This window comes from Oryx dammah, unplaced genomic scaffold (genome assembly GCF_014754425.2).
Source record: "Oryx dammah isolate SB20612 unplaced genomic scaffold, SCBI_Odam_1.1 HiC_scaffold_26, whole genome shotgun sequence".
NCBI lineage: Eukaryota > Metazoa > Chordata > Mammalia > Artiodactyla > Bovidae > Oryx > Oryx dammah.
Window position 1 is genome coordinate 46,779,126 of NW_024070210.1, and position 25,083 is coordinate 46,804,208.

General features: G+C 38.1%; 1 protein-coding gene across 1 annotated transcript in view; it reads left to right on the forward strand.

The window, feature by feature from the left end:
• UNC13C (unc-13 homolog C) overlaps window positions 1-25,083 on the forward strand; it is a 692,819-nt gene that overhangs the window by 439,476 nt on the left and 228,260 nt on the right. Inside the window, exon 19 of the mRNA XM_040226553.1 lies at window positions 19,316-19,449. Coding sequence (XP_040082487.1) covers window positions 19,316-19,449 — 134 coding nt within the window. The remainder of the gene's footprint in view (window positions 1-19,315; window positions 19,450-25,083) is intronic.

Here is a 25,083-nt window from a genome sequence, read left to right on the forward strand (position 1 = left end):
TTTTTGTATTCACAAATTACAGAAATAGACTTTGTGGATTAAAGGATTTTTAGCCAAAGAGGAGTTACATTTTGAATATTGGTATTTACCAGTTGAATGGTAGGGTGTTACATTCTTACTTTAGTGTTTAGCAGTGTTAACATTGGGATAAGGTTAATTTGGAGATTTTTCTCCATCAGCAAAGGTACCCTTATTGCTTAAGCCCTTTCTTTTCTTCACTTCCTTCTTTTATATAGCTTAACAGCCATATTTACAACTAAATTGTTAATTGACTTTTTAGATCACTGTTCCCCATTTAACACTAAATGTATAAGTAATGACTCAAGTGTTAAAAACAAGCCATACAATTTAAAAATATGCACCACAAATTTTATGTTTACCCACTGAATTGATAAATCCAGCAGGACATTCCCTCTACAGGCAATTCCCACTGAAGTGTGCAACTAGAAGTCTTCAACAGCTAATATTATCAGTAGCAAGGGGTTTAGTGCCAGGCCTTAAAGAGGGAATCTAAGCAGAGTACCATAATACCCACTATGCAGTTGGCCATTCATTTTCAGTACTCTATTGAAATCTCATTATACAAATCAATTTATTTGTACGTTCAATAGGTAATGGAGAGTTGGGGTATTTCCAGTTTAGGAAAGTGTGACTGTTGTAAACACTTTTTCTGAACAGTTCTGTGTATGCCTCCTGGTGAATAAGTGTAAGGATTTCTCTAGGATATATGCCTGTAAGTGGAATTACAGAGAGTTAGGATATGTGCATAATTTACTGGAAAATGCCAAGCTGTTTTCCAAAATGGTTATGTATTTTACAAATTATAGCCCTTTCATTCAACAGTGCAGTTCTGTCAACTGAAGTTTATTCAGAATATCTATTCTACCATTCAGAAGACAAGCCATCTTTGATATCATTTCCCTCCTGAATAAAGTATTAAAATAACTTTTTTTAAAATCTAGGCACATCCAGCCAAGGGAAACCGCCCTTAAAATAATTTTTACCCTGCAGAGTTTAGCAGACTTCTAAGAACTCTTCCCTGGTGGCTCAGAGGTTAAAGCGTCTGACTCCAATGCAAGAGACCCGGGTTCGATCCCTGGGTCGGGAAGATCCCCTGGAGAAGGAAATGGCAACCCACTCCAGTATTCTTGCCTGGAGAATCTCATGGACAGAAGAGCCTGGTAGACTACAGTCCACGGGGTCGCAGAGTCGGACACGACTGAGTGACTTCACTTTCACTTTCAAGAACTCTATTGAGTTGTGCTCTTATATAACATTTTTCTCTTAACTGTGGGCAAAACCTGTGACTTGCTTTTAGCCTTTGGAATATGGCAAAAACCATAAACCTAAGATAAAAACTTAAACCTATGATTGGATTATATGTTAAAGATAAAGGGTTTTACAGATGTAATTAAGGTTCCTAATCAGTTTGACTTTGAATTAATGAAAAGAAATATTACACTGGGTATTACCTGACCTAGAAAGATAAGCCCTTTATAAGGAAGATTGGACCTTTTCTGAGGTCAGAGAGATTGGGAAATCAAGTGCCATATATTCTATAGATATAAGAAAATTAATTCTGCCAACAGCCATGCATGCTTGCATGGGAACTCTGAGTCTCAGATGACCTCCCAGTCCTGGCCAGCACCTGGATAGCAGCTCTGTGGGATACTGAGCACACAATTACACTGTGCCTGCACTCCTGACCCATTGAGACTGTGTGACGATAAATGTATGTTGTTTAAAGATGCTAAACTTGTGATAATTTGCTGCAAAGCAGTAAAAAATAAATATACCCACTTAGCAGCAAAACTTCTCTTTTTTTTCCAACCACATCACTTTACTTTCCCCATCTGACCATTCGATTTCTTGGGTCTTTGTATTTGGAGTGAAAGACTTTATTATTTCCATCTTTAAGAGAATCCTTCATTCATTGAAAAGAGACACTGAGAATACTTCAAATTCAAATTGTAATATTGTATCCAGTAGTAACTTCTTCCTTTTGAAGAAATTATGTTCATTTTCCATGAATGAGTGTACCTGTAGGAACCTGTTTGAGAGAAATTATACATGTCAATTTCAAGGACTAAATATCTAAAAATTGCTTTCCTGAAACATCTAAGAATAACTTAGTTTAAGAGAAAACAAAGCTTTTGCAGACTCCTTTAAAGACAGAAAAGGTTTTGAGAAGGTAACAATGACAGAAACAAAAGAAAAATGTGGATGATGCCTGAAACATAGGGGGAAAATGGAGAATTTAAATTTTATAAAGCATGATGGGCTTATCTTATCACAGATCAAAGCAGAATGGTAAAACAAACTTAAATTCAAATAGGAGTGATATATTTTGTTCATACTCACATGCAGTTGATGAAAATGGATGCTGTCATAGTTGTGGTTCTCTGGAAGTAGAAGTTAGCAGAACTTGTAGGTAATTCATATGAGACATGATCCCAGAAAAGAGAAGTTGAGTGTGCAGGAAAAATGAGATTAAAAAAAAGAGAAGCAATAAAGGTACATCATGAGTTGATTATCTCTCGGTCACCTGAGGCTCTGTTCCTTTGGAAGTCCATTAGGAAATTACAGGGCACGTACCTCAGAATTGTCGCAGGGGATGGTGGGGAGTTTGGTGGGTTAAATGGTGTCACCCAGTGTTATGCCCAGAGTCCGAGTCCCCAAAACTGAGAGAATAAGACGTCCACAGCAATGCAAACGCAAAAAGGGAATTTATTGCTAGCTCGAGCCAGGACCCAAGTTTCATCCAACGCAGTGGAGTGGAACAAGGGCCTCGAGCCCTGAATCACAGCAGTATTTATAGGGTTAAGACAAAGATTGGTTGTAAGGGTTTCTTAGCATCTGCTAACTGGCTAGATTTTCACGCACGCGGGCTTTCTCGGGGGCGGAGGGGGGGTTTTCGTCCTTGTCCTGATAAGCTTGGACCAGGCTACAGGGAGTATACTGATTCGTTGAGTTACACTGCCTGCGGGAGTTCCCAGAGCCTCAGCTTTTTTTCAGGCCTAGCCTGCCCCTTTGTGCCTGTCCTGGCTTCAGTTTGGTCCTAACACTCAGGACCTCAGAATGTGAATTTACTTAGAATAAGGACCTTTGCAGTGTAGCTAAGGTAAGCATTTAGAGATTAGTGTAAATCCAGTGACAGGTGTTCTTCTAAGAGACAGAAGACCCAGTAACACATAGAAGAGGTCATGTGACTGTGGAAGTAGAGATTGGAGTCATTGTATCCACAAACTGAAGAACATCAAGGGTTGCCCCTGTCATCAGAGTCTAGGAGAGATTGCCCCCTGTCATCAGAGTCTAGGAGAGAGCCGTGGAAGGAATTCTTCCTGGCAGCCTGCAGAAGGAACTTATCCAGTTGGATTTGATTTTGGCTTTCTCAGTTCCAGAACTGTGAGAGTATATTTCTTTTAAGTCTGCAGTAATTTGCTATAGGAGCCACAGGAAACTAATACAGGGAGGCTGAGCTGTTGACCCCTCACACGTCTGAGCCACATCTGAATGTGATGGAATGTCCTTCTGTGACTTTATAAAAAGCACCAAGCATCTTGTCAGAGAAAGGTTGCAGCAAGTGTTTGAGGTGGGACCCTGGTGACGCACGTGAAATCACTCACTGTACTTGCACTGAAATCAAGTGGGTTTAGAAGACTCGACACTGATGTCCACAAGCATCTGCTTCACTCTTCCAAGCAGCAATGTGGAAAACCCGACCCCTCCTGTCCTGTGATTCTTAAATGTGGTGCTGCAGTGGCTGTGCTTTTGCATAGAGAGCTGGAAGGGAAAGGAACACAGAGGGTTGGACATGCATGGTTTAAAGGCTTAAGCGCTTCTGTTGGCTAGAACTCAGTCATATTTCCCCAATACCTGCAAAGGAGGCTAGGCAATATAGTTGTTCTGGTTATCTGATGCTCTGTGATTAATAATACCAAATCTCAACTGTTGGGGGAAAACATTTAGTTTGCTCATGAATCTGCAGCTTGGGGAGGGCTCCTGTCTGCTCTTTACAGCACTAGTTGAAGCAGTTCGTCTGGGGCTGGAGAGTCTGCTTCCGAGATGGCTTACACGTGTGCCTGGCAAATGGGTAACACTGTCATCTGGAAGTTTGGCTGAGGCTGTTATCTTGGGGCCTTCATTCATTTCCGTGTGGGCCTCTCTAAAGATTCTTTACACTTCTCTCAAGAGCAAATTGCACTCACACACTCACTTCCAACACTTTGCAAATTTCTCATACTATTTCAGCATCAGGCTCATACTTGAGATTCAGGATTCCTTTAAATCACATCTGGATGGAGGTGAAGCTCCTTAGGTCCTGTTTCTGAAGGGTGGTTCCTCTTGATCTAAATACTCTGAACTGAAGAGTCAAATTGTCTGCCCCCTCCCACATGGCCAGTAGACAAAACTAAAATAGAGCGTAAGCTTCAACAGATACTTCTGTTCAAAAACAGAAGAGAGATGAGAGTCATTTGTTCATGAAAATACAGAAATCTAGGGAGAAACATGTGCCAGTAACTTCTTGGGGCCCAATCCTGCTTTCGAGGGGTTATTCTCTCTGACTTTTGGGTCTGAGCTCTTGTCCTTACCCTTGAGTCATCTATCCTGTTCCATAGGGACTAGCTCATCATTACTCTGAGGAAACTTCTAGCTTGCTTCCTGCCTATAGAAGTTTGGAACCCAAAGGCCTCTTTTCATTTCACACTGCCAATCTTTTGTCCAAACTGATATAATTTACTTCAGGTATCTATAGAAATTCTATTAAACAAAAGCAACACCCATGCTTCTAAGACCTTTACCTTAGAGTAAAAGTCATGGGCTGTAGGACAATGCAGTTAATATTCTTAAAAGTTGTTTTGTTTAAATAAAAACAAAAACAAAGCACACCTATAAGATTCTTACAAGCCCCCTTTTTTCTAGCACAAAAATTCTCAGAGGAACTTTCTTAATGTACTCAGAAAGTCTACTGTACACATCTTAAATATTCATAAACCTCTCAGAAACCTTACTTTAGACTTAGATATCTTGTGCAACCACAGAGTCACGCTAATGAAGTACCCTGGATTTGATACATTCCCTGAAACTCTTTCTCACATTGAAAGTTTTGTCCTCTGGAGAGATTAAGGATGAGAACATTTTTGTTTTGAACCCAGGAAGTCCTAGTTCCTTTATATATCCTCCGCATTCTGCTTGGAAAATGATTCATTTGTTTTTTAGTCCATCTCTCTTTCCAGCTTCATCTTATTGTATGTGATGTTGAGAAACCACTTGACATAATTATTCTGCTGAATCTACCAGTTCACATTATATCTTCTTCTATCTGTATCTATTGCAGGTAACAACATTGACAAATTTTCCTTGCTAAATAACAGGAGTCACCCTTCATCTGGCCTAAAATAATGATTTCCTCACTGTCCTTCAAGTTCTCACCAGCAAGTCTTCTGATTTCACTAATAATCGTAAAGCCTTTCTAATTTCTGCCTACCATTCAATCCCAAATCAATGCCACAGGTTTTAGATTTTTAACATTAACACCCCACTTCCAGCACTAAATTCTATTCTAGTTGACAAACCACTATAAATCTTAATGGTTTAAAACACTAACCATAGCTTAGTTTGCTCACAAATCTGCCGTGGTCTAGGTTTGGGTGCAGCATCTCTGCTCCATGCTGCTCCATCTGATCGTGCCTGACTGGAGTTGGAGGATCTTCTTTCAATACTCTTACGACTGACAAGATATGCTGCTGTCAGCTGGGAACTGCAGACCTGTTCTTTTCCACATGGACTTCTCCATGGGGCCACCTGGGTGTCCTCACAGCATAGTTGCTAAATTATAAGAGGAGCTGGTCCAAAAGAGAGGAAATGGGAGTTGCTAGTTTCTTCACATCTCAGTCTGGACACATGCATAGGTCATTTCTGCCATATTCTTTTGGTCAAAATTTCCCATACACAAAGGAAGACAATATAGGCATAATTTTTAATGAAAGGATTATCAAAGAATGTAAAGGCATCTGTAGCCCTCCACAGTAGTTAAGCTGTGTACTCAAGGAAAGGGGGAAACAAATATGATGAATAGTTGTCTTTTTTCTGATACAATGTATCCTATCCTTTTTAAACAGTAGTCATATCCTTGGTGGGTATGAAGTTACAATTACAAGGTAAGTTTTAGAGACCTGCCATACAACACAGTGCCTAGAGTTAATAATGCAGTTATTTGTTGTTGTTTAGTCACTGAGTCGTGTCTAACTCTTTGTGACCTCATGGACTCTAGCCCACTAGGCTCCTCTGTCCATGGGGTTTTCCAGGCAAGAATACTGGAGTGGATTGTCATTTCCTTCTCCAGTGGATATTCCTGACCCAGGGATCGAACTTGAGTCTCCTGCAGTGAAGGCAGATTCTTTACCATTGAGCCACCTGAGAAGCCCCAATAATGTGGTGGTGGTTGTTCAGTCACTAAGTCGTGTCCAACTCTTTGCAACCCCATGAACTGGAGCACACTAGGCTTCCTAGTCCTTCACTGTCTCCCAGAGTTTGCTCAAACTCACGTCCATTGAGTCAGTGATGCCATCCAACCATCTCATCCTCTGTCATCCCCTTCTCCTCCTGCCTTCAATCTTTCTCAGCATCAGTGTCTTTTCCTCTTTTCCAATGAGTCACCTCTTTGCATCTAATGACCAAAGTGTTGGAGCTTCAACATCAGTCTTCAGTAAATATTCAGGATTAATTTCCTTTAGGATTGACTGGTTTGATTTCCTTGCCATCCAGTGGACTCTCTAGAGTCTTCTCCAGCACCACAGTTGAAGGCATCAGTTCTTTGATGCTCAGCCTTTTTTTATTGTCAAGTTCTCACATCCACACATGACGACTGGAAAAACCATAGCTTTGACTATACGGACCTTTGTAGGCAAAGTAATGTCTCTGTTTTTGAATATGCTAAGTTTGTCACTGCTTTTCTTCTAAGAAGCAAGGGTCTTTTTAATTTCATGGCTGTAGTCTCTGTCCACAGTGGTTCTGGAGCCCAAGAAAATAGTCTCACTGTTTCCATTCCATGTCTCTGCTTTTTAATACCAAAAATATGGTATTGGGCATTAAAAATCTTGTTGAGAGGATAGATGTGGTGTCAAGGGTTCTTACTGTGGGAGAAAAGGACACAAGGAAACTTTTGGAGGTGATTACTAGCTTTGTAACTTTGCTTTTAGTGATCATATCATGGATATATACACGTTTAAACTTATCAAACTGTGCACATCATTAAAGCTATAAATAAAAAGGCTCCAAGTATTTATAATCAACTTACTGTCAAGTGATCAAAATTTAAGTGTTCATCTCTATGAATTTAGTTACAGGCATGTAATCATAGAAAGTCTATTAAAATGAAACTCAGATTGTGGTCAATTTTTAAATACAAGATGAACAAAGGATTTCTTGTACACCTTTAAATGACTGGAGGTTTACCACATTTGTAGAGATCTGACATTTAGACATTTTTCCTTATGTTGTACTAAAATCTTCTCTATTAAAAGTTTTACTCACAAATCCTAGTTTCATTTCTTGACCAAATAAGACAAATGCAATTTCTCTTCTAGTCTCTTTCTATACCACAGCCCACCATGTATTTGAAGTCAGCCGTCATGGTGCTCCTGAGTGTCATCTCACCGCTAGTAGTTCTTTTAAATATTGATATCTTAAATTGAAAATAAATGCCTTCTAGACCAAACTCCTGAGTTTGGTCTCAGTACTGTTAGTTCTTTAAATGTTTATATCTTAAATTGAAAATAAGTGCTTTCTAGATGTGACCAGTTACATTTTTCCTTTTTAATGCAAGTTTAATTCATGTAAAGAGAAAAGGGAAAACTATTAGTTTATACATTAAAGTAGTAATATTTTATGTTCATGAAACTGTCTTATGCATCTCTCTTGGGATTCAAACAAGAACCTTGTCAATTAGCAGAGCATTTACCATAAATTTAATTAAAGGTGAGTATTCACTTCTTACAGTAATAGATGTCTCTTACTGAAGATGTTCTACTCATATACTCACTAGAACTATCAGAAAAATAGGATTAAATACATATACTCTGATTTCAATTTTAAGCATCCAAATTTGAAGAAATTAATTCCTTGCCCAAGTGTGGACAAGTTGATGTAAGTTCATAACAAAATACCAGTTTCTGACTTCATGTTTTTATTATTTTCTGTCAGTTCATGTTGTTAAGTAATTTGTATATTTAAGGTCTACATTCAAAGTTATGACAATTTATAGTTATATATGTAGATCATTAGCCATTTATAGTCTTTTGAAATTCAAGGAATATTTAGAGATTTTAAAAATCACTTAGAGTATCCAAACTTTTAAGTGTGTTTTTGACAGTTTAACTATCAGTATATCTCAGACTTACTGAAGCTGAAAGGACCTAGTGAAAATTCTGTTTTATTGTTATACTGTAATACAAAAATACTAATATTTTTAGAATTCAAGGAAATTGAATACTTTCTAATATTTTTAGAAAACAAGGAAATTCCTTTTTTTTTTCCCTAACTAGGTTAACATATTTTTCAGGTTTATAGTTACTCTTATTAAGAATACCAGGTGCTCTACTTTTTTCTTCAATTAGCAACCATAAGTTTTTTGGATACAACAATAATTTCCTAGGGAGAGTTAATTTAAAAAGTAATGTTTACAAAAGGATTAAAATAGCAACATATCAACACCTGGAAGGAGCACCACATGAATATCCTCGAAGTTATTTTACCTCCTCTTAAAATTAGAGAGCTGTGTAGTTGGAAATTTGTCATACATAAAGATAAAGCAGAAATCTTCTCTTACCACACAGAATGCAAAATCTAGCAACCTATGACCAGTATTAGCATCTGAGAGGTACTGTATCATTCTTCCTTTAAAAAAAATAGAAATGAGGCCCATTTTTACCTGACTTACTGACAGTTTAGCAGTGAACTCTGTCTAAGAATGTGAGAATTTCAGGAGAGCAGAGCTGTATGTATTAAGTCCAGACTCCCAAGTCATAGCTCTAGTTATCTTGACTTAGTAGATCTGCACAAGGACTCTAAAATCAAATGTATGTATTTCTAATAAACAACTGAGGTGATCTTGATGTAGATAACCCATGGATCAGACTTAGAAAAGCACATGTCAGGGGCAACTTTGCATACAGTCTCAGATTTTACTGCTTGCTGTGATTCTTTTAAGTTTTCTGCATAACTTATAATTCACAATTTCCCAAGGCATTTTTGCTACGGATTTTAAAAGCTATTTATATACTAAAGTATGGCAGTTTGAATATAAACTCTGCCTCAGCTATTTCAGAAGGGCAAAAATGGCACACCTTATTCTGTGATGAAAGTAAACTCAAGTTGATGTACACCTAGCCAGAATACTCAGGGCTATTCATTCCATGTATGATCACAATCCAGCTCATTAGAGAATCCAAGCAATCAGTCTCATTCAGAGTAATTTCTAGAGTCACTCCCATTCACAACCAACATTTAAGTGACGTACTATATATCAGTAAAATTCAATGGTGAAGAAGGCATTTTTGACAGTGGTATTAAAAATTAATAGTGGATAAACCTTTGAAGTAGGTAGATAAAAGGTGTTAAACTTGGAAATGGTCTAAGTAAAGGATGAATTGAACTCTGCCATAGGCAAAAAAAGAAAAATTAAGTAATGGGAAATATTGGCACCACTTAAAATGAATGCCCCATTTTTATTAGATCTTAAGATGTATAAGGAAACTTAGGTCTTCAGTTACAAATGTGAATTTCCTATGTAGCAGTGACTTTTAAGCTTTAAATTAGATAAAAGGGTCATAAGCCCTGTGGATCAATAACTTAATTTGGCTTTATGCCTTAACAAACAAAATCCAACTCTGTTCTGCTTTTTAACTGAGTAATTTTTAACTTTAGAAGAGAGGTTGAATGAGGTAGTTTCTCTCTTCAAGGTCTTAGTTTTCTGATTTTGTGACCTTCTGTGATCTTGTTGTTTAGTGGCTAAGTTGTGTCTGACTCTTTGTGACCCCATGGACTGCAGCACGCCAGGCTCCTCTGTCTTCCACTGTCTCCTGGAGTTTGCACAAACTCATATCCATTGAGTCAGTGTGCCATCCAACCATCTCACCCTCTGTTTCCTCTTCTCCTCCTGCCGTCAATCTTTCCCAGCATCAGCTTCTTTTCCACTGTGTCGGCTCTTCACATCAGGTTTTATTGGAACTTCAGCTTCAGCATCAGTTCTTCCAATGAGTATTCAGGGTTGATTCCTTTAGGATTGACTGGTTTGATCTCCTTACAGTCCAAGGGACTTTCAAGAGTCTTCTCTGTGACCTTGGGACCAATTTAAACTATGTCAAGCTCAGTTGCCTCATCTGTTAGGCTGTTTCCTCATCTATAAAATGCAGTAGATGTTTCTGTAGCCTTTCCAGTACTATTAAGACAGTGTGACTCAAGAACAAAGAAAAGAGGTACAGCATTGTGGGTAGGTCTGTGAGCTCTTGGCTGTTAAGAAGTGAGCAAAAATGATATGCATTTACTTATGTGTTGATTTAAACTTCTTTATCTCTTTCTCTTTTATTTTGTCTGTGGAGAGTCTAGTTGATTTTACTCCAAATGCAGAAGGCTGGAATCCAGTTGAATGCCTTTGTGCTGAAAAATAATTGTAGAATTCTCTGATGTGCTAACCAGGTTTCTCATACAGTTAACAGTTAATACATCTTCAGTCTTTCTCCTCTTTTGTTTTCTTCCTCTTCTAAAAGGTGAAAGCCTCCATGAAATATTTTCACACCTTCTCTTTTTTTTTACTTCCTATCTACCCCTTCACAGCATGATCAGAGATTCACATCATTTTCCTTAAGTGTAATCAAATAAGAATTTAGCCTTCCAGAATTACCAAGATAAGCAATTTCAGTGAAGTCTTTCAGGATACCATGTATCATTTGATGGTTTCCTATATTCAAGCAAGCAGAGTGAGATTCTATGAAGTGTTGGGAACTGCATTTTCTGGATTTCCTATTATGTCCATGTCTGGTCGACCATCCTGCCCAAAATTGAGTGGAATTACAATGGCACCCCACTCCAGTACGCTTGCCTGGAAAATCCCATGGACGGAGGAGCCTGGTGGGCTGCAGTCCATGGGGTCGCTAAGAGTCGGACACGAGTGAGTGACTTCACTTTCACTTTTCACTCTCATGCATTGGAGAAGGAAATGGCAACCCACTCCAGTGTTCTTGCCTGGAGAATCCCAGGGATTGGGGAGCCTGGTGGGCTGCCGTCTATGGGGTCGCACAGAGTCGGACACGACTGAAACGACTTAGCAGCAGCAGCAGCAGCAGCAAACCAATACTAATTGGGAGAAATAAATAAAGGGATTGCAGTCATATGAACTGTAGAGACTAAATAGAAACTTTAGTAAGAACTTTTGGGACATTGGATACTAATAATAAAACAGTATCAATTAAGAAAGCTCTATAAGTTAGGAGTTTGGGATTAACATTTACACAATGTTCTATATGAAGTAGATAAACAACAAGGACCTATTATATAACACAGGGAACTATAGTCAATGTCTTGTAATAACCTATAATGTAAAAAACATCTGAAAAAGAATAGATATCTATATTTGTATTTATATCTGTTGTTTAATACTAATCCCATATACCTCAAACTAACACAACATTGTATATTATCTATACTTCACTAAACATGCTTAAAAAAAGAAAGCTCTAAAATGGAGGGGAGAACAATTGGCAATTAACTTAGAACCAAACCTTCTTTGTGCCTATAGCTCTCAAACTGCAGATGAATGCTAAGCAGTTGTGAGAGTCTCAAGAACACAGGGCATGTGCAAGGATTTCACATAAGCATTGATAAATTTATTTTCTGAAAGTGTTCATTCTCATTCAAGATAGAGAATTCAGAATAAAAATCAGCCCATTATTATTGGTGGGAAGTAATGTTTGTCGTCTGTGTCTATAAACTACATAACCAGGTCTTGGAGTCAGTATATAAAGAGCAAACCAAAGCTATGTGTTTTAAATGTGATCTACGTGTTCTGTTTTCAGAAACAAAGAGGAGATCAGAAATAAGTTAACCCTCAGTTTCTTCCTCTCTGAAGTGAGGGTTTTAATGTTTGGCTTTGATATTTGAAAATCATTGAAGATCACCCAAATGAGAACTAACAGAGGCTGTTTATTCAGATCTTGCTAAAACAGGGAAGGCAGCCAAAATCACTTTTATGTGGCAGAGACTCAAAGGCAGGCAGGAATGTGGAAAAGCTTTATAGTGAAAGTCAAGGAAAGTTCCAGGTCTAATGTGACTGGAGCTTGTTGGCCTGAAGAAAGTAGGAGTCACCTAACTAGAAGGAGTCTCAGTTAAATGGCAAAAAATAGATTTTTTTGTTAAGACATAAAGATACAAATTAAGTTATTGATAAACAGGCTTCATGATCCCTATGTCTAGTCAAAAAGTTGGAAAGTCGTTGTTACATGGAAGCATTAGTATTTATAACTGATGACTTAAGTCTCCTTATATATATCTTAAGATCTAATATAAATAGGGCATCCATTTTAAGATGGTGCCAACATTTCCCATTACTTATTTAAAAAAAAAAAAAAAAACTTTTTTGCCTATGGCAAAGTTTAGTTCATCACTTAGACCATTTGCAAGTTTAACACCTTTTATCTACCTACTTCAAAGGTTTTTCCACTATTAATTTTTAATGCCACCGTCAAAAATGCGTTCTTCACCATGGAATTTTACTAATACATAGTAAGTCACTTAAATATTGGTTGTGAATGAGAGAGACTCTCAGAAGTTACTCTGAATGAGACTTAGTGCCTGGATTCTCTGATGAACTGGATCATGATTCTACACAGAATGAATAGCCCTGACTATTCTGGCTACATCTACATCAACTTGAGTTTACTTTCATCAATAAAGATTTGTCATTTTTGCCTTGCTGGGGTAGCTGGAGCAGAGTTTATATTCCTACTGCTATAATTCATTGTATAAATAGATTTTAAAGCCCACAATAAAAATGCCTTGTGACAGTGTAAGTTTGAAGTGAATATAAAGCATAAGGAAGCTGGGATCATTGACCAAGTCCTAACCATTCTGGGCTGACTGTTGCAGAGGTTGTGGTTTGACTTCCAGACTGGTTGCTATGGAGATTGTGGGTCAGATTTCTGTCATGTGTAGTCTTAAAGACCATATTCAGTCTTTAAGGCTGACAGTTTTGTCGTGAGGATTGACCATGGAATGAATTGGAAAGATGCCTCTGTTGCTGCTTTTGGAGGTGATATAAGTATTATTAGACAGTAAAGGAAAGTATGAGCTTTCCTGGTGGCTCAGTGGTAAAGAATCCACCTGCCAGTATAGGAGACTTGGGTTCGATCCCTGGGTTGGGAAGATCCCTTGGAGAAGGAAATGGCAACCCACTCCATTATTATTACCTGGGAAATCCCATGGACAGAGGACCCTGGCAGGCTGCAGTCCATGGGGTCGCAAAGGAGTCAGACACGACTTACTGACTAAACAACAACAAAAAGGGGAGGGAATAGGATCTGGGGGAGAGAAGCAAGAAAGGTGACTCCACTCATGTAAAAAGCATTCCACCTGCTTTCCCTGGGCTACGGGAACTGTATCTAGAGTAGTCGTGTCTCATACTGCCTGAGTGTAGGCCAGTATAAATGTTCTTCTTCCTGGGTGATAAACTATCCACATTGCATCACAGACATCTCAAAACCCCTGAACATCTGTAGCTTTATGTTCTGCTTCCAAAACCATTTTAAAAGTTCCAGTTTTTCTAACCTGTCATCTACTAGGGCTAACGTGTCCTTATCTCCAAAATATGAGAAGATAAACAGCCAACTCAGAGTCAGAGGAGATTGCAGACTTATTGTATAAGAGCTATCTAGTTCATGTTTTAATAGTATTAATAGTTTGCCAGCCTCTTGTTATATTTTAAAGCTTATTTCTTTTTTTAATACTCGGCTCACTACTATTTTATTTTCTTTTGTGTCTTTTTATCCACTCTGTCCTGATTTTCCTAATTCCTATTGTCTGTAAGCCTTGTTGCCAAAACTTTCAAGACATCACTTAGCTGCCTTGAGCAAAAACCATCTTGATCTGTATACTACTGCAGTCAGCCACTGCGTGCACGCAGATTCTGTTAGCTCTTTGCAGAGATGTCACAACTTCATTATCTTGCCTGAGGAATCTTTTCTTAGCTATTCTCAACCTCCACTCTGGAGCCCTTTTGCTCGGTTGTGTCTGACTCTTTGCAACCCCATGGACTGCAGCTGGAGCCCTTTACCTGATCTCTATTCCTGCCCCCATGACCTGAACACCTGGACACAAACATCCTCCTCCCATAGTCTGCTGCCCTTCCTTTCTCCTCCCTCTTCTTTCTAGATCTACTCCTCCATCATCCCTCTCATTTCTCTTCTTCCTTCCTCCGGACCATAGTACATATTTGTTTCAGAGCTCCAGCCATTCTTGTCAAACACTTAAATCCCTTTCTGACTGCATGACCCTCCAGTAGTAAATCCAGCACTGTTTCCTTGATTTCTGAATCCAGTCCTGGAGGGAACTCATGATGGTCCTAGACGCTCAAGGACCCACCCTCACCAACGCTCCCGAGCTCCCTGGCAGGTCCACTCTGAGTCCAACTCAAGGTCTGCTCTTGTTCCTTGTGAAAGCTGTTTCAAACATTTGCTCCTTACTTCTCTTATCTCAAGATAAAAATTCCTTGCTCTCCTTCCTCATCATCACTGAGATTTACCTGCAAGACTCTTCATCGCCTGACCACGCTCTTCATTTACATTTGAGGGTATCCTCCCACATTAACTCTGGATACCAGTTTCTCTCATTTCAGTAGGGACCTCACTCCCCTATCTGTGCTTCTCTTTCATAAAATGATATCCTTTTTTTAGACTTTCTCCCCAAGGTTTTGCCTCTGGCTGTGTAGTCTCCTCTCTTGCTCTCTTTGAGTAATCTTGTTTACTCCATAATTTTAGCTACCACACACATCCTGGAAGTCCTCAAACTATGTCAGTAGTTCAGGGTGCTTCCTAAACGACCGATTGGTTTACCTGGTTACCTTCTGGATGGTTCCATTGACTTCTCCCTCTCTCTCTTTTTTCTCAGCATCTATATAATGAATTATATTTATTTTACTTAACTATTTCATAAGTATTTCATAAGCCTATCAATTTTTATTAGCTATTTCATAAGTATAACTTTATTAAACTTCCTGCTACTGCCAAATCATTTTTTAAAAACACAACTGTAATGATGCATTCCCATGTTTAAAATCATATAATAGTCCTCATCAAATTTAGTCTAAATGCAAATTCCTTTGTATGAAAAAAAGGTCCTTCAGTATTTGATACTTGCATCTCTCTAGCCTTTTGTTTCCCAAAGTATACTCAGAGGAACTTTTTCTGTGGAAGGTTTTACAAGATTGAATGTGGGGAATAGGAGAGGGGTGAAGGGCTCTATCGAGTTCAAATGCATTTGAGAGAGTAATGGTCAGTTGATAACTTTCAGAGTATTGATTCTCAAGCTGTCCCAGTTGATTCTCAACTGGTGCTGATTCTCAATAGCACCAGAATTTCTTGAGACTTCATTATATAGGCAAAGTCTTAAGCTTCACCCTAGACCTGCTGAATCAGGAACTCTGGGTGTAGAGCCTACCAGTCTGTGTTTTAGCACACCTTCCCAGTAATGCTAAGAAACACTAAGGTTTGGAAACCACTGTCTTAGAGATGCATATTAACATCTTACTACAAGAAGTCTGGAAATAATTTATTTGTTTAAGCAAACATTTCCTCAATTTGAGCATGGACCGTGTGTGTGTGTGTATAAGATACTTATTAATAAAATCTCTATTTAGCTTTGTGTGCTTTTGTATTTAAATATCCTATCCTTACATCGTTTTACTAAAATCTTCCCCTAACCCTTGTCTGGCCAACTCCTTAGAAGAGGTGTTTCAAAATGTACATGGGATGGCACAGAAATACTTCATAGCAACCCTAGAAGTGTTGCTCCCTCCTACTACCATGAAGATAGCATCTGTTATTTCAAATTTTTTTCGTGTGATTGTTCTCTTTGTATATCGATCTCTTCTTAATGGAGTATCTTCATATTTTCTTCTTTGATATTATGAAGTATAATGTACATCTTATCAGCTTGTCTATACAAGCTTCTTGTATTGGAATGTCCTTTATCAACATAACAACTAGAAGCTTTTCTCAGTTGATCCTACACTCTGGTAACTTTCTACTTTTAAAAAATTATCTCCCCATTATGCTCTCACAATCTTTCTTTCACATATCTTTCCTCAATTATCTGTTAACAAGGTAATTTTTAGTCACTATAAAACTAATGGCAATGTTCAAATTGACATACTAAGTCATAGTTTTATAAACCTATTATATTTTAGCTGTTTAGGTTAAATTATATATTAAACCTGTATACAATATAAATATGTATTTTAAATATTTTTCTTATGATAAATAGTAATTAATAGAGGTTTTGGTAAATAATTAATATACTTGTTACTAGCTTTCAGAATTTCCACTGCCATTGTATTAATTTTTCTAACTATAATTTCAAATGCTCTAGTAAAATTCTCAAATAGTAATAAAGTGTTCCATGGTGGCTTAGTGGAAGAATCCACTGGCCAATGCAAGAGATGTGGGTTTGATCCCTGGGTCAGGAAGATCCCCTGGAGGAGGAAATGGCAGCCTACTCCAGTATTCTTGCCTGGGAAATCACATGGGCAGTGGAGCCTGGCAGAACACAGTCCATGAGGTCACAAAGAGTCCGACATGACTTAGCAACTAAACAACAACTTAGAACAACTGAATTCCTAAGCAGTCAAGTGAGTATTCTTATGTATTGGGTTGGTCAAAAGGTTCGTTTGTGTTTTTCCACAAGACATAAGAATGTTTTGGCCAACCAAACACATGATTGTACTCCATCCTTTTAAACATGCAGTCTATTAAAATACACTAGTAAAATACATAAAGCGTGGTTTGTGATACTAATATGTGATACATAAAAACTAATGACAGCATCATTTGGTTTACTCTGATGCATCATATAGAATTTTATGCAAAATAATGTTACCAGCTATAATCCTTTAGTGGTATTAAAAAACAAATGGAAATATATTTTGTGACAGTTAAGGGACTTTGGAATTAACATGTATTCAACTACTTTGGTCTTTCCCCTTTCCCAGTTCCCTCTTTGCAAAATGATGATAAGGGACTCTGGTGTTAAACATGTCTTTCATAGTCATTTACTTTTATTTAATCACGTTACTTGAAACAAGTTAGGCATATAGTTTGGCTGTATACACATCAAGATGATTAATGATAGTGTTCTCATATAGTTCACCATGGCCATCAGAACTAATTTTACTTACAATCTTTACAGCTCACCAGGTTCTCTGGATTTCTGACTACATCATAGAGAGGGAAGTCTATTGAGTTTAATGTAATGAATAAATAAGTACATTACTGTGACCATAATAAATTCCTGTTCATAAAAGACAAGCTTCCGTGGACAATGTAACTTAATAATTGGAGAAATTAGACATTTGTTTGCCTGTATTGCTGCCTTTTTCTTCTTAAACGTCTTCTGATGTGCCTTGGTGTACCTGAGGAATTAAAAGAGGAAGGGTGCAGAGTTTCAAGTGGTTTTCAGGGGCCAGATGCATAAGGTTTATTAAGATCCTTTGAAGACTACTTTTAGTTCATTCTGGCAATTTGAAGTAATATGTGCTACCCACTAGTCTTTTGACTAATCTCGGTCTTCAGCTTTTAATATGTTACATTTTGAGCTTAAAGGTAAATTAACAGCACTTGGAAGTACCCTCGGAAAATTTAAGTCCCTGAAGGTACATTATAGTCTTTGTATGAAGTCTAACAACACAGGGTTATATTTAACTTCAGCAAGAACAATAATAGTGTGATGACTCATCTAAATCTGCTTACATATGTTGGGCATCATTAAAAGATATGCATATAGTCATTCAGCAGAGGTTGGCTGATTTTTGGAAAAGACACAGTAGTTGAGTAAGACAAATGATTCTTGTTGTTTAGTTGCTAAGTCATGTCCGACTCTCTTGTGACCCAGGGACTGTATCCTGCCAAGCTGTTCTGTCATGGCATTTTCCAGGCAAGAATCCTGGAATGGGTTGCCATTTCCTTCTCCAGGGGATCTTCCTGACCTAGGGATTAAATCCACATCTCCTGCATTACAAGGAATACTTTACCACTGAGCCATCAGGGAAGCCAAATGATTGGACCAAATAAAATCTAATCCACCTTTTGTATGAGAGACCATGAATTTCCTGAGCTACCAATTGGAGTTTTCAAATATCCTGGACCTACAAGCTTATAAATACTTCAGCAAAAATAGTCAAGGAAGCCATATGCTTCCCACTTATATACTTGAGTGAAAATTGTCTCCATCTTCATCTTTTTTTCCTAATTTTGAAAAGTAAATGTAAAAGAAGTGCTGTAAGAAGAATACCCAAGGAAACAAAACAACCAGAATAATTCACCTATATGTTCGAAAGAATTGCATGTGTTGAGTATGAAGTTTATATGTGAAACAAGAGTATTATACTGTTTTGATCTCACTGTAAATTTAGATCATTAAGATGACACTCCTTCTAGAGGTGACAGTGGAGAATTCATTCAGTGTGAGAAATTCAGAAGGATTCCAATGTGACTTAAATATACCTATATGCACATAAAAAAAGACTTACAAAGTTAGAGTTAACGTAGATGTATTTGTGAGTGGAATGAGAGGGTTCTAGTCCATTCATGTAACTTTATATCTGTAGAATTTAACAGTACTGACTTTGTAACCAGACAGCCTTTCTTGAGTTCTGCCCACAAAACCAGTGTGACTTTTGAAAAACTGCTTAGGCAGGACAAATTTTAAACACACACCATTGTACACACAAAATTCAACCTTTGGCCTTGGAAGAAGTCACATTAAAGGTATAAATTCTATAATAATAATTCCCAAGATCATAAGCTGCATTAGAGGAAGATAAACCTCCATTCCAGAACCAAAGCATTTAGAAATCCAAGCTTGGACATTGTGACTTGACCTTGTGGGATGCCATTCAATGAAGGGAGAAAACCTGAATGTACTAACTTTGGCTCGCATGATCTGGGAGTTGTTCATAACTCTCTTTATCTGATCCTCCTGTTTGACAGTGATTTCTAACTAAAGTCATGCCCTTTAACCTTTTATTTTGCATGTTGCCTGACCTGAGCAGAGTAAGAAACAGGACATTCCTCGGGAAGATCAGGGACCAACCACCAAGAATTTGGATTTTTGGCCCCAGCTTATTACACTGATGGTCACTATTATTGATGAGGATAAAACTGCCTACACTCCTGTCCTGAATCAGTAAGTACATTTTTTTGCTAATAAATGGATTTTATGCAGCTAAAGTTAAGGAAACATAAACTGTTTGAAGTACAGCTTATACTCTCATGACAGTGACAGGCTTGTCCAAAAATAAGCTCTATAGGTGCAGTAAGCGATATTGCTTTTCTCAATAAACATCAGTTCAATGACAGTATAAATTTTTAGTTTCAGCCCCACAGAGTGTAAGTATTTCAATATGGAAACAAATATTTCTCTCAAATTTATTTTTATTTGATGTAGAAAAATTTCTTCTTTCTACTGTCTTAGAAAAATGCTATCCCCCAAACTTAAAAGAATGTCAAAGAGCTCATATTAAACATATTCCATTGTGACTTTTTAATTATAAGGATTTGGCCCCAAAAGTATACTTTCAAAATAGTTGCGTATGCTAGATTTAACAAATTTAATGCAGCATTTAAGAGAACAAGCCCATGTTCTTAAATAACCTAAGCCTATGCTGTCATGCATAGAATTTATAAATGCAGATGAATTAAGGCAGGTAGGGTGATTGCAGCCATGAAATTAAGATGCTTACTCCTTGGATGGAAAGTTATGACCAACCTAGACAGCATATTAAAAAGCAGAGACATTACTTTGCCAACAAAGGTCCATCTAGTCAAGGCTATGGTTTTTCCAGTGGTCATGTGTGGATGTGAGAGTTGGACTGTAAAGAAAGCTGAGTGCAGAAGAATTGATGTTTTTGAACTGTGGTGTTGGAGAAGACTCTTCAGGGTCCCTTGGACTGCAAGGAGATCCAACTAGTCCATCCTAAAGGAGATCAGTCCTGGATGTTCATTGGAAGGACTGATGTTGAAGCTGAAACTCCAATAATTTGGCCACCTGATGCAAAGAGCTGACTCATTTGAAAAGACCCTGATGCTGGGAAAGATTGAGGGAAGGAGAAGAAGGGGATGATAGAGGACGAGATGTTTGGATGGCATCACCAACTCAATGGACATGGCTTTGGGTGGACTCTGGGAATTGGTGATGGACAGGCAGGCCTGGCGTGCTGCCACTCATGGGGTCGCAAAGAGTCGGACACAACTGAGCGACTGAACTGGAACTGGAAAGGTAGTAAAACAGATGAATTAAAATTCATGGCTGTTCTAGAAGAGTCTGAAATGAACAACTTACCAAAATTGCACTAGCTATGAGACCTTGGGCAAATTATCTAATTTCCTTGGGTCTAAGTTTCCTCATATATAAAATAAGGGCATATTGTCACATATATCCAAGACCCAGTCCACGTTTAATGTTGCACCTTTAGGGTTTATTTCACACCCACACACTGAGAGCTATACAACCAAAATAACAGCTGACTCTGCCAACCAGGCATTTGCAGTCTGCTTAATGAAGAGAGTATTTTGACTTATTGGTCATACCTGAAATACTGTAGGAATAGCAGAAATAGACAAACCATGAAGTACATTCAGGCTTAATATGGAAAACTGGTTTTATTATTTCTCATTTTCCATACTGGTCAAGACAAGGTCAAAAAGCTTGTGTGTAATCCAATTGAAATTCTAGTTATAAAATAAATACATATAAATACTCTAATTTTTATCCTTTTGTGTTTCCTTACCCCCAATATTCACCTGCCACAAATTTCTCCTAAATGTGGAGAAACTGATTCTCTCTGTTGTGCAGTGATAACACCATCAGGTTTGCTTTTACACTTTTGTTTTCCCTTTTTCCCTTATATCCACCTTTTCTGCCTGATGCCAGAATGTATCATGATGAGCATCTATAGAGACTTGGCTCTTTTGTTTCTTCTGATAGCTCAGTACTAGATCTGCTCGTTTAACATATAAAATCCTTATTTCATCTTGGGTGGCTTTGAGCTGTTTTCTCATTTATTCTTTGGACTTTTCTTGAAGACAGAGTAGATTTCCTAAAGGTAAGGAGATTAATAACTTGTTTCCAGACTGTGCCCTTGAGCTGGGGTAGGCCACTTGATAAATGACCATGGAATGAAGGCAAATATCTGCTGAGAAATGCTAATTAAAAGTTATTTGAAAGAATTTATTTTTAATCAAAAATGTTTTTACATCTACCAAATATCATACATTAGAATATGGTATTAAAAGATACATTATAAAATCATGGAATCAAAGTTTCCCAGAGTCATCTTTAATCATATACCATAAAAAATATACAGAGATTTTTAGTTCCTTTTTTGTTACAGTATTAAAGGAAGTAGAGGGAATATATTTACTTATGCCAAAAATAAATTTTAAATTATGGGCTAAATTGAGTCTTCTAAGTATAAAAATGAGCCATGACACAAAGAAAGATATGTCTTTGCTTTGCTTTTTATTTATTTATAGTGTCAGAGTTTAGAGTCACTTTTTTTTTCTATGAAAACCTAGCTCGAATAAACCTGAATGTCATCCGTCTCTTAGGAATCTGTACTTTATGATTATATTTACTCAGATTTTGATAATTTTCTAAAGATTTTTTGCTTACTAAGATTCCTTAAGGAGTCAAAATTCCAAATCATTCCCAAATTCCTGAAGGCATTTGTTTCCCATATCACTGAATCTGTGTTTTAAGTGAACTCACTTGGATAGCAAGGTGTGACCTTAGTGGCCGCTGTTTGTTGTTGTTGTTATACAGTCACTCAGTCATGTCCGACTCTTTGCAACCCCATGAACTGTGGCACGCCAGGGTTCCCCGTCCCTCACTATTTCCTGGAATCTGCTCAAACTCATGTTCATTGAGTCGGCCAATGTTTGCAGTTGTCTAATTTGATGAGATTTCCATTGATGCGTGTTTCTTTATTTGCATGTGTATCTTCACATTTGTTGTTGTTCAGTCTCCCAGGCATGTCTGACTCTTTGCAACCCCATAGACTGCAGCATGCCAGGCCTCTCTGTCCCTTACCATTCCCTGAAGTTTGCCCAAGTTCATTTCCATTGCATCAGTGATGTCATCCAGCTATGTCATTCTCTGATACCCTCTTCATCTTCTACCCTTGATCTTTCTTAGCATGAGGGACTTTTCAGTGAGTCATCTGTTCACATCAGATGACCAAAATCTGGGTTTCAGTCAGTATCAGTCCTTCCAACAAGTATTCAGGCTTGATTTCCCTTAAGATGGACTGGTTTGATCACCTTGCTGTCCAACCGACTTTCAGGAGTCTTCTCCAGCACCATAGTTCAAAGGCATCAGTTCCTTGGCGTTTCGCCTTCTTTAAAGTCCAGCTCTCACAACTGTGTGTGACCACTGGGAAGACGATAGCCTTGATTATATGGATCTTTGTCAGCAGAGTAATGTCTCTGCTTTTCAATACACTGTTTGTCATACATAGCTTTCCTGCCAAGAAGCAAGCGTCTTCTGATTTCATGGCTGCAGTTACCATCTGCAGTGACTTTAGAGCCCAAGAAGAGGAAATCTGTCACTACTTCCACCCCTCTATTTTCCATAAGGTAATGGGGCCAGATGCTATGGTCTTATTTTTTTTTTTTAATATTTAGCTTTAAGCTGATTCTTTCACTCTCCTCCTTCACCCTCATCAAGAAACTCTAGTTTCTCTTCACTTTCTGCCATTAGAATGGTATCAGCCTCATATGTGAGGTTATTGATATTTTTCCTGCCTATCTTGATTCCAGCTTGTAACTCATCCAACCCAGCATTTCTCATGATGTGCTCAGCTTATAGATTAAACAAACAGGGTGACAACAAACAACTCTGTCTTACTCCTTTCTCAGTCTTGAACCAATCAGTTGTTCCACCCAGGGTTCTTACTGTTGCTTCTTGGCCCGCATACAGGGTTCTCAGGAGACAGGCAAGATGGTCTGGTATCCCCATCTCTTTAGGAGCTTTCCACAGTTTATTATGATCCATGCAGTCAAAGGCTTTGATACATAGTCAGTGAAACAGAGATAGATGTTTTTCTGGAATTCCCCAGCTTTCTCTGTGATCCAGCGAATGTTGACAATTTGATCTCGGGTTCCTCTTCCTTTTCTAAATCCAGGTTGGGCATCTGGAAGCTCTTGGTTAGCATAATGCTGAAGCTTAGTGTGCATGATTTTAAGTATGACCTTACTAACATGGGAGATGAGGTCAATCATTCGATGGACAGCACATTCTTTAGTAACTACCCTTCTTGGGAATTGGGATGAGGATTGACCTTTTCCAGTCCTGTGGCCACTGCTAGGTCTTCCCAATTTGCTGACATATTTAATGTAACACCTTGATGGCATCATCCTTTATGGTTTTGAATAGTTCTACTGGAATTCTGTAATATCCACTAGCTTTATTAACAGCAGTGCTTCCTAAGGCCCCCTTGACTTTGTTCTCCAGAATGTCTGGCTTTGGGTGGCTGACCACACCATCGTAGCAATCTGGTTCTTTGGATCTTTTTTGCACAGTTTTTTTGTATATTTCCATCTCTTCTTGATCTCTTCAGCATCTACTAGGTCTCTACCATTTTTGTCCTTTATTTTGCCCATCTGTTCTCTTGATATCTCCAATTTTCCTGAAGAGATCTGTAGTTTTTCCCCTTCTGTGGTTTTCTTCTGTTTTATATACTGTTCATTTTAGAAGCCCTTCTTGTGTCTCCATGCTGTTCTTTGGAAACGTGCATTTAGTTGGATATGCCTTTCCCTTTCTCCCTTGCTTTTCACTTCTCTTCTTTCTTTTGCATTTGTAAGGCCTCCTCAGATAACCACTTTGCCTTCTTGCTTTTCTTTTTCTTTGGGATGGTTTTGTTCACTGCCTCTTGTATAACATTACAGACCTCTGTCCATAGTTCTTCAGGTACTCTGTCTACCAGACCTAAACCCTTGAATCTATTCATTACCTCCACTGCATATTCATAGGGAATTTGATTCAGGTTGTACCTGGCTGGCCTCATGGTTTTCCCTGCTTTCTTTAGTTTAAACTGAATGTTGCTATGAGAAGCTGATGATCTGAGCCACAGTCAGCTCCAGGTATTGTTTTTGCTGACTGCATACAGCTTGTCCATCTTTGACTACAAAGAATGTAATCAGTGTGATTTTGGTATTGATTATTTGGTGATGTCCATGTGTAAAGTCATCTCTTGTGTTGTTGAAAAGGGATTTGCCATGACCAGTGCATTCTCATGGCAGAATTCAGTTAACCTTTGCTGTGCTTCATTTTGTTCCCAAAGGCCAAACTTGCCTGTTATTCCAGATATCTCTTGACTTCCTAATTTGCATTCCAATCCCCAGTGATGAATAGATCATCTCTCTCTTTTTTTTTTTTTTGGTGTTAATTCTAGGAGATTTTCTAGATTCTTCATAGAACTGAACAACTTCAGCTTCTTAGGCATCGGTGGTAGGGGCATGGACTTGGATTATTGTGACGTTGAATCGCTTCACATTTAGGCATCATTAGTTATCTTATTGGTTAGAAAAGCACAGTGTTTCACAAGGTAGAAAGTCCAGATGACTGACATTAGGATCAAATAGGCTGCTAGATGTGTATGCAGATTCTGAGCCCCATCCCAAATCTATGGAGTTAAAATGTGAATTTGGCCCAGAGGTCTGCATTATTAATAAAATACTCCTTGTGTCTTCTATATACATCAAAGTATAAAAGCACAGGCCAGTTTATGAAGAAAACATGTCTGGCTTAAACAAGTTTTGT